The 11,181-nt window shown below is 34.7% G+C and overlaps 1 protein-coding gene across 1 annotated transcript; it reads left to right on the forward strand.

The window, feature by feature from the left end:
- Positions 1–503: 503 nt before the first annotated feature.
- On the forward strand, positions 504–11,130 carry LOC140968512 (asparagine--tRNA ligase, chloroplastic/mitochondrial). The gene is made up of 15 exons (XM_073429506.1): positions 504–935; positions 1,036–1,104; positions 3,667–3,777; positions 4,555–4,659; positions 5,250–5,387; positions 5,912–5,992; positions 7,510–7,587; positions 7,749–7,817; positions 7,992–8,066; positions 8,181–8,264; positions 8,461–8,547; positions 9,190–9,285; positions 9,367–9,441; positions 10,426–10,552; positions 10,798–11,130. Exons 1-15 carry the CDS (start codon positions 567–569, stop codon positions 10,911–10,913), a joined length of 1,680 nt encoding a protein of 559 aa, XP_073285607.1. The 5' UTR covers positions 504–566; the 3' UTR covers positions 10,914–11,130.
- Positions 11,131–11,181: the final 51 nt, after the last annotated feature.

Genomic DNA, 11,181 nt, shown 5'->3' on the forward strand with positions numbered 1-11,181 from the left:
ATATATAAACAATAAATAAATAACAGTAAAATAAATATTATTACTTTTGTTACCTTTTTCTTCTGTTCGGAGCTTGGAAAAATATGGAGGACTTTTAGAGCTTCGTGCTGATAACGTGTTGTGAAAAAGTAAAAATTTACGGTAAAAAAGTAAAAATCTCAAACTCTCAAAATTATCACACTACACACTTTATAATATTTTTCTCTCAACTCAATTGTGATTTTCTTCACAAATGAGAGATCTATTTATAGAAAATTTTTACAAATAATCCAAAAATAAAATACATCATTACCTACATCATCACACACTAATTTTCAATATTCAACACCTAATTTTACCTAATTTTCAACATTCAACATTCACATTTTCAACACAAATATTTAACACATTTTTAAATAATATTTCAACAGTTTTATTTATTTGTTTGTTTTTCTTTAAAGTTGTAACAGGGACTGAAAAAGGAAATATGGTTTTTTAGCCAATTAACTGGTTATTGGCTCAAATAAAAAAGAAAAATGTACATGTACACGAACGGATTGTGCTCCACTCGCAGTTGAATATAAAAGATGGCGGCTGCTTTATCGCCGGCGGCCTCCACTCTCCGCCTCTTCAATTCGCGTTCCTCCGCTGTGACACTCTCCTCTTTCATTCACAGTCTCAATCTTACTCACACACTCTTCTCTTCCACCACCAACAGTGCCGTCTCCCGCTTCCGTCACCGTGGCAGATTTTGCTCTGTAGTTGCTTCCGCCGTCTCTTCCTCCCCTAAATCGGAGAATTTGAAATTTGAGAGAATCCGTGATTTTCGCAAGAAGTTCAAAATTGTGGACATAAAAGCAGGACCTGAAGAAGGTTTAAATAAGTTGGGGGAGACTGTTGTGGTCAGGGGATGGGTTAGAACACTCAGGGTTCAGAGTAGTGTGACATTTATCGAGGTTAGACGTCACATTCATTTCAAATTTGTAATTTTTGGTTCTTTTTTATTTCTCTTTCTCTCCACTTGGTTTTATAAATGGGGTTTTACCTGATTACCAGGTGAATGATGGCTCGTGTCTTTCAAATATGCAATGCGTGATGAGTGACGATACGGAAGGGTATGATCAGGTAGTGTTATCTTTCTCAAAAGTCTGACAATTTATTTATATTTCTGCTTGTACACATTGTGCTAATAAATGATATTGAAATGATCAATGTTCAGATTATGTTTTATGCGTTACATGGAATAAATTGAGATGACGTTTTGGTATTGTTTGAATATTGTGATGCTGCTTTATTTCTGACCACATCGATATAGGACATTCAATAGAGTGTTGTTTTGTTTTGAAAGTCGTGTTTTACTCGATCATAGAATTTTCAGACAAGATTTTGCTTAAGTTTAAGAAAGTAATTTGATCCGTATCCTGAAAATTTACTCTTGCAAAATCTGTACTTAGGGTTGTAGATTAACAAGAAAGGATCTCTTGTGAAAGCTTGAGTTGAAGTTGTCAGTTGGAAAAACATTGTTAATCTCCTATAAGATCTTTATTGTTCATCAAGAATTATTCCAAAATGCCAACAGTTCGCTATACAAATTTTTTTTTCTGAGAAAGAATGCGAGAGGAAGATCAACTATATTTTCTCCCAACCAAAAAACTGACTGCCACGTTATCAGTAGATTTATTCCCCCGGTTGCTGTTTCTTGCTTGTATATGCTGGTTTTAGATGTCCACAGAAACTGACAATCTTGTTGCTCAATATAAAGATTAGATTTTTCTTTACACGATACTTTTTTCTTTGTAGTCCAATACTAACTTATCGTAGCTGGACTACGATATTGTGATCCAAGTATGTTACGCACCTTATCTGCATGGATTAAGTAATTTACGAACTTATCTAACTAGCTATGTAGCACGAATACCTTTAAAATTTTTATTTTGAAGTATCGGATACGGATACGACACGGATACGGATATGACACACGGATACGCGTGTCGGATACCTCAAAATCCGTGTCGTTGACTTTGTTTAGGGTTGACCAACCGGATACGTTTTGGACACGGCGAGGACACCCATGGATACGGCGTGGATACGTTTTTCGGATACGTTTGGGCAAAATTGCAAATATTTAAAAGTTTCAGGGGTTAATTAAAAAAAATTAAAATTTCTAAGGACTAAAAGGAAAATAATTTAAAATAAATTGGGCTGGGCTTTTAAATTCCTAAATACATTTGTCCGTCTCTTTCATTCTATTTCTGCTCCATACTAAATTTATATAAATATAAATATTATAAATTTATATAAATATAAATATATATAATATTTATATATATTTTAATGATTGTCGTATCCTAGCCGTATCGTGTCTTATATTTTCAGAATTTGACGTGTCGTCGTATCCGTATCGTATGCGATACGATACCCGTACCTGTATCTATGCAACATAGCTAACTAGATGCTTATAATCTTACGGAAGATAACAAATTTGATGTTTTTGATTTTGAAGCATCTATGGCTGTGACTCGTGAAAAAAGGTGTTTGGGAAGCCGGGTAGTGTTCCATTAAAACTCTTGTGTTCTTATGACTGTGTGTGGTCCTTTGAGTTCTCAAATGTATAAAATATAATGCACTGTTTGCCGTTTGTTACCAATTCAATTTAAGAAGTGAGTGTTTGTGTACTATGAGGTGATCAATTGATGATAGGGTGTCCCTTTTGATTCTACTGTTAGAATATGTCCCACGTTCTGTATAATCACCATGTGATTCTAGCATAATTGATGTTAACTCATGTCCTTTGGAGTTCTACGTTGATTCAGAATAGAAGATTAGGGCTGACTAGCGAGAGGGAGTACCTGTTGAGAGCTCTTCTTGCTGGTCCCTTGGTGATTGATTGACCCCACCCCTTTTTGTTTATTTGCCTTTTTATAATTTTAATAATTTAACTTGTGCCAGTTTGATTTGGTTAATTGTTATTAAAAGTTTTTGTTTATTGTGCTGCTTGCATAATGCTATCTGTGAATTTAGAAGCAATATGTTTTCTCTCCTAGACTGTCCCATAACGAGCGTGGCATATCTAAGAGATTTTGGCAATACTATACACTCTAAGTTATGTGTAGATTATTAGATGCCTTAAGAGTGTTCTAGGTTGAGACCCACTGTGCAACTCTTCTATAGTTTTTGGAGAATATACTTATCTTTTCTCTTTTGACCTCTTGTTTTCTACATAAATTGTGATTTCAACCACATAAAATGTCCTCTATATGAAGATCTTTTTAGGGTGGTCAAGGGACTAAAATTTACCATGAAAACAAATAAAAAATCATATCCAATGGAACTTTCTTATATGGAGCAGTCAGTTGACCATATTGAAGACAATGGTAAACCTGTTACAGTGGGTAAATCTTCATATTGATAATCAATTTGACATGTTACTTGTGACTGGTTGGTTGATGCATGGAATTTTATGGTGGATTCCACAAGTTTTCTGGCATATTTTCATCCAAATGGATGCTTATTGATGCGTGCATGCCTTTTGCATGTAGCTATCTATTGCAATATCTTGGTCTGTTGACCTAACTTCTTCTTTCTCCCATTAATTGTGGATGTTCAACTTCCCTTTCTGATTGAGATGGATAGGTATCAACTCTTGTCTTGTCAATTCATCATTCTAATTTGAAAGCTTCTTACCAGGTGGAGAACGGCGTGATATCAAATGGTGCTTCAGTGTGGATACAAGGTACAATAGTAGGTAGTCAAGGATCAAAGCAAAAGGTGGAATTGAAGGTTGAGAAACTTGTAACGGTGAGAATTTATATCAGATAAATTTTATTTTGCAATAATGTTTGCCCTTGATGTCATTATTTTCAAATTAAGCCAAATCTTGTATCTAGTGAGCTTAATTATTATCACATAAATATCTGACATTATAAAAGTTCTCTTGCTAGAAGGCATGTTCTTGTTGGTGTCCCGGTTTACTGAACCAAGTGGGGGCTGGTTTATTCTGTTATCATGTTTTCAGCTGTGTGGTTTCTTATGCATATACCTGGTTTGTTTCTATTTAGCCTTGCTGGGTGGCAGTCTAAGAACCTGCAAGTGGCTCGAATTGTTTTGAAATTTAAAAATATATATGTGAATTATTGTGTTTTCTTATGATGTTAAAGTATACAATTTGATAAAATAACTTCAAATTTGTGGCTTCAGAATATATTCTATTATTAAAGGGGGAAGCTTTTTGATAGGGGTTACTCATAGAATCTATTAAAAAAGATAAACAGCAACAATTTTTAAATATCTCTGAGAAAATTTTATGATTTTTCCCATCATGTGACAAAATTCACGTAAAATGATCTCAAAATTTCTTCTAAATCCAAGATGATCCAACAATACTTACATTAAGAGCCATACCAAGTGCATAACACAAAGGATGTCAAAGTAGATACCAGACGACCTGTTTGAAGTAAAATACATCTGTTTCGACCTAGATGTTCTGCATACCTGCATACAGTTACTGTATTTGTTTATTTAATAAATATAACCATTCTTTTAACTTTTTTCTTCAATTCATCAATTTTTTTGCAGGTTGGTAAGAGCGATCCTTCTTTTCCCATCCAGAAGAAAAGGGTCAGCAGAGAGTTTTTAAGAACAAAGGCTCATCTTCGTCCAAGAACTAATACTTTTGGTGCGGTAGGACTCCTCGTTTCTGTTAAAGGGAAATTGTCCTTGTCACGTTGTATAATTCATTCTACAAAAACGAACCTTAGTGTTACAAATGTAGAATCCTTGTCATGTTGTATGATTCATTCTATAAAAATGAACCTTAGTGTTACAAATGTAGAATTTCTTTCTCTACCCATCAGATCGAGTGCTCTATTGTTGTTCTTTTCCTTGGAAACTTTCTCACCTCAATGTGCATTGTGAAGACCATGAAAGGAATGACTTGACCCTTGGGAAATAGAATAATTATTTTTTGTTAGTGTTAAATTATTTAGCCTTGATAATACAGTGTCATCTTGTATTGACTTTTCAATCTGTTGCCCTTCAAACCACACTGTTCTTAGTCTCTCATTAATGTTTCTTTTGTTCCATGTGATTTCCCAGTTAGGAGCCATTTCATAATGAACTGCCATCTTCTTTTTACATCATCTATCTGTTAGGTGTATTCTTTTTGCACTTTAATTTGCACTTCTTACGTCCCGATGATGGGGATAGTATGGATTTCAAGTTGTGTTATGTCTTCCAGGTAGTAATCATAAATTCATTTCCAATTGATTCAGGTTTCGAGGGTGAGGAATGCCTTGGCCTTTGCCACTCACAAATTTTTTCAAGAAAATGGTTTTATTTGGCTCTCAAGTCCAATCATTACAGCTTCAGATTGTGAAGGAGCTGGTGAACAGTTTTGTGTAACGACCTTGGTACGCTGTTTCTACAATCACTGTATGTGTTAAGAACTTTTCTTACTCAAAGTTTGCATTGACACTTATCTATGAATAGCTTAAATAGCCAATTTTGGCTCTCCATAGTTCTGCTCAGGGAACATGCGTCGTATTTTTGTGCATATTTCTTTAGTTTCAACTTTCTGTTGATATTGAATTAGACTTGGGTGGGCAGATTGAGATCACCATGTGTTCCAAAATGCAGCAAAACTTTCTTTGTTGCTGTTTAAATGTTGTTAACTGATGAATCTACTTCGAGGCCATTTACATCCTTTGCAATTGATAGACTTACTTCTGTTGATATTAGATTTTTTGAGGATTTTTCTTTATTTTTCTGAGGTATGTGATCAGTTTCTTTATGTGTAATAGCTTCCCGATGAATAAAATCTGTGCCACAGAATAGTATCTGCTTCTTTTAGGGACCCCCATTCTACTGTTTATTAATGTTTTCATGTGGTGTATATTTTTCTTTGCTTATCTGGTAATAATTGTTTCTTGAACAGGTTCCTAACTCCGGGGGAAGCACAGAATCTCCAGTGAGTGCAATCCCCACAACAAAGGATGGTTTAATTGATTGGTCACAGGTAAGTTTTAGTTGCTGTTTGTTTTTTCTTGTCGTCAGCTGAAGTCAAGAGTGATTTTTTTTAATTTGGCCATGGCGACGACCACAACCATGGGTACTCATACTTTATAAACAACTTTGATATTCAAAACTGTGTTTCTAAGGCCCTTAATTATGTTTCGATAATTCAATGCTAAACGATCCTAACTAAAATGTATTATCCTGCATATGCAATATTTAGAAAATGCTACCACGCAACTTGCTCACAGTTTTTGGTGCATGGATGTTAATTCAAACTACTGACATGGGGATGGCTGTGATGTGAGGTATCATCAGTGATTCTGTAACAGTGACGGTAGAAAAAAAGATTGTGCTATGGAACTCAATGGTGGTAGTAAGGGTCCTCATTTCTTGAGACAGAGCTTTGTTACCATCTTTGTCCCCCTCAACGTAAAATTCGCATTTCAAAAACCTTTATCAACCATCTTCTGAGACGAGCCCATGAAAGATTTGGGTTCCGTAGAGGAAATGATAGCTGTGAAAATGTTACTTGGCTCTGAAGAAGAAGATTGATATTGGTGAAGCTATGAGTTTGAATATTGTACTTGGCTGCAAATTTTAGGAATTCAATGTCTGTGATGGGGATGGGTGAAAGAAAGTAAGATAATTAAAACAAATAAATAAATTGTTTATACGTGGGGTAAAATAGTCCAAGGAATGACAAATGTATATCATTATGTAAAATCCAAATGATGTTTCATTTGCTCCTTTCATCAAAAATCTTTATATTATCCCACATCATTACATAACCATCAGAATCATTTTGCTCATCACTCCATGATCAATCGCCCGTCAATCTAACGCGCAATACCTTATATCAAATCTGTGATTCGACCGTATTACATCAAACTAACTAATTATCAGATGTTTATGTTTTAACCAGTTGCATCACACTTTTTATCTCTTAGATAGATGATGAATCACTTTACCATTCTGTTAATCCAATAAAAATTGGTCAAAATTATTAGCACTCTGATGTTAATTCTACTGTTCTATTGTTCTTGCGGTGGACATAAAGTTAGGCTTGGTATTGGGCAAAACATGGTGTAAGAGTAATTTTTTCTTTTTATTCAATTGACGCTCTGTAATCAGGAAAGTGTTGTCTCCCCTTTATCCTGCAACATTTTATGAACTACATGTAGTCTTTTCTATTCGTTTACATTTACTTCTACTGGATAAAGTTAATATCATGCCTTACAGATCTAGTTCACAGCGCATCTACCTCTAAAATAAAGCAGCATATAAACTCCTGTTTCTGTAACTGATTCCCGAGAATTTTATAAAGCTTGTCTATTAACCTTCTGAAACTGAAGTTGAATTTTTTTTATTAGAAACTATATTATATTCATTAATTAGAAGCAATAATTGCAGACAACGGATAAGTAATACGCACAAAAAGAGAGAAAAATAAAAAACATATATAACTTCAATTCCTCACTAAGTTCACGTCAAGATTATGTTTATTATATTGTTTGGCAGGATTTTTTCGGAAAACCAGCATTTTTGACGGTGTCTGGACAACTCAATGCTGAGACATATGCTACTGCTCTTTCTGATGTATTTTTCTTTTCTTGTTCTTGTCAAACAAGTATGCTCTTGCATAGCATGTACTTACCTTCTTCAAGAACTAGAATTTTAAATTATTTCTGGAAACTTTTGAAGGTGAATTCCCTTTTTGTTCTATTTCAAGTCTGAGATAGAGACTTGCTTTCGCCCAGGTGTATACTTTTGGTCCCACATTTAGAGCGGAAAATTCCAACACTTCTCGACACTTGGCTGAATTTTGGGTACAATTTACTACTCACTTTTGTTAACGTGTCTGCTTATCCTTCCTTCAATATCCTTTTACTTTATTTTTTTGCTTCTAAATTTTGAAACGTTGATTCCTGAAAGGTAGTGCTTTATGGTTTACACAGAGAGAGAGAGCATAACATTTTGTTGACTTCTATTTCCTTTTATAGATGATAGAGCCAGAACTTGCATTTGCTGATCTTGAAGATGACATGGCCTGTGCAACTGCGTATCTCCAGTATGTAGTATGTTACTTTATGACACCCACTATAAATTTATTGTTTATTTAATAGTGGTTATCTTGCATCTTGTTTTTCTTATGTTGATGGACTAAATTAATTTTCAATTTTACGTCAAAGGTACAATACATTCTAGAGAACTGCAAGGAAGATATGGACTTCTTCAATACTTGGATTGAGAAAGGCATCATTGACCGACTAAGGGTATAAAATTTAAAATAACGTTAGATATTCATCATATTGTGATAGATCATACTTCTTAAATATGGGGCTTTTAATGTAATAAATGTGAAAATAAGACTTTCATGTTTTCAGGGGACCTGAATTTTCTACGATCAAATTTCTCGCCGTGTATGTTTGTGCATGTAACTGAATGTTGCTTCAAATTTTTGCTGGACAGGATGTTGTTGAGAAAAACTTTGTGCAGTTGACTTACACTGAAGCTGTTGAGCTTCTCCTCAGCTCGAAAAAGACGTTTGAATTTCCGGTACCTATACAATCTCGGAACCATATCTTAGAAAGATAGTTCCTGGTGTACATATTGTTTCTTACACTATGACGTGAATTCCATGGGACTGTTGGTTGATCTGCTCTGATTTGTCTTAGCTCCCTTTTTAATTCATGAGTTGAATATGATTGCTGTTAATGTGAGTAGAGTATATAACCCTTTTCCCAAATAAAATTTCCGAGGATGTACTTTGGTAAAAGGATTTTCTTGGATGACATTGATTAATTTTTACTGCTAGAGAAATGTAATGCATGCCATAACTTTTGAAGTAATATAGGTAATTCGGTAAGGTTTGAACCATGTCACTGTCAATTTACATTTGAGTTAGATGCTTGGAAGTCCTTCTATAGTTTCAATTTTTTTAGTTTCTTAAGAACATCTAAAACCAGTTCAAGAGTTGCACAGTGCAACTTTTTCAGCATGTGGACCTTTCATTTTATATATGTTGACATCATATTGTTTTTAGCATACTTGACAACACCACAGTATAGGTTTGTTAAAGTCTTGATTATGATTTCCTCCATTTAATCTCATGATTTTTATCACATTATGCTGAGAATTGCTTCCTACAGTGAATAGAACCTGATTATATGAAGCCGTTGTTTTTTGTCCTTTGGATAGGTAACATGGGGATGTGATTTGCAAAGTGAACATGAACGTTATATCACCGAAGAGGCATTTGGTGGATGCCCAGTAATTTTACGAGATTATCCCAAGGCATGGATATTTTTCTCAATTACGTTGATCTTAAATATATTTATATTGCTGATTAATGAATGACTTTTATATGGCTACCAGGAGATCAAGGCGTTTTATATGCGGCAAAATGATGATGGAAAGACTGTTGCGGCCATGGATATGTTGGTTCCTCGGGTACATTTTCAATGGAAAGATTACTTTGAACGTTAGATTATGCATCTGAGCGTGTAACATGTATTATTTGAGTGAGATGTTATCCATTTATTTTTCGTCCTCCATTTCTTGCTGGACATCGTCTTGAAGGAGTTGTTACATTTAGTGCGGTAGATTAGCAGTCATCCACTTTGTAGTCTTTAATCAACTATGACATATGAGGGACCTTCTCGGGTTTCTAAATCAGTTGGAAAAGGTGGTGTCACTCACAACTTACCATCATTTTGCTTCTTAAAGAAAGTGAGGCTAAGGGAACATTAAAAACTAAGTCACTCAAGTGGATATTAGATTATAGTGATTGTAGTTTGTCAATACACGCATGCACCCTATGAAAAGTGTACGGATCGAATGGTCAAATGTGAATGTATCTCAAAGGAACTGTACTTTTTTCAAAAGATTATTCTTCATAAATATGAGATTTTAAGTACAGAAGCATTTATTTATACAGATTTGGCTGGTTCTGCACATTAAAAGAGACATATTTGTGGATATTCTTCCTTTGGATGGGAAACCTTTTCACTCGGAGGAGCAAAAAGTGAACAGTTTTTGCTAGCAGTACTGGGGGCATAACATCGAGCTGCTAGTCATGAGATTTGTTAAATGTTGTGGCTAGAGCTATAACTTGTATATAAGATCTAATCTCTCTGAAGATTTATTGTGACAAGTAGGCAGCAAAATATTTCTAATAACTATGTTTGCCTCAATTGAACAAATCATGTCATAGTTGATATGCACTTTATCAAGTAGAAGGTTGAAAATGCTACTTGTGATTGACCTATGTATAAATTGGTGATTAGGTGGCAAACTTGTTTTTATCATCACACTTTGTGCCATTTTATGTAGATATGATTTGGGTGTGGAATGGTTTCATTGAACAGTTCAGTACACTCTTGGAATGTTGTCATCAGTATCTGTTATGAAATAATAACATGCTTTCTATGTCAGGTTGGTGAACTTATTGGTGGAAGCCAGAGAGAAGAGCGCCTTACATATTTGGAACAACGGTTGGATGACCTGAAGCTCAACAAAGAGAGTTATTGGTGGTATCTTGATCTCCGGCGATATGGTTCAGGTGAGAAATGCATTTCCTAGGTTATGTTAGTCTCTTGCTTTGGTTAAATTGCTCACAACTTTTATTTACTGTGGAAGGCCCGAAACTTTAAATTTACAACGCCAACCGTAAAAAAATGTATAAAAGTTACTAATCAAGAATCTTTGTGCTCAGTATACACTTTTTTGTTCAATGCGTTCTTTCTTTTGGGAGAATGAATTTCAATAACTTTAATCGACCTATGTTTTATTTCTTTCTCCTTCCAGTACCCCATGCCGGATTTGGATTAGGCTTTGAAAGGCTTGTGCAGTTTGCCACTGGAATAGATAATATAAGAGATGCAATACCTTTTCCTCGAGCACCTGGCTCTGCTGAATTTTGAGGTCGCTATACTACAGTTGCTGAGTGCAAAATTAGATTTTGAATTTTTTTTCCTCATTGTAATGTACTTTCGATAAACCTTTAAATGGTAAGGAACCACAATTTGGGATAAAGATCCCACTCAACTGATTTAATTTTTTTTATGTTCTTGAGTTTCTGTTGCATCACTGTTACAGGTTTGTTTAATCGATTTATCAATGTGCACAGTATGTTATGAACATTCTAGTCATTTTTTGTTTGAAGGCAAGATAGGAAAGTCCACCAACTTT

This window comes from Primulina huaijiensis, unplaced genomic scaffold (genome assembly GCF_012295235.1).
Source record: "Primulina huaijiensis isolate GDHJ02 unplaced genomic scaffold, ASM1229523v2 scaffold37281, whole genome shotgun sequence".
Lineage (NCBI taxonomy): Eukaryota > Viridiplantae > Streptophyta > Magnoliopsida > Lamiales > Gesneriaceae > Primulina > Primulina huaijiensis.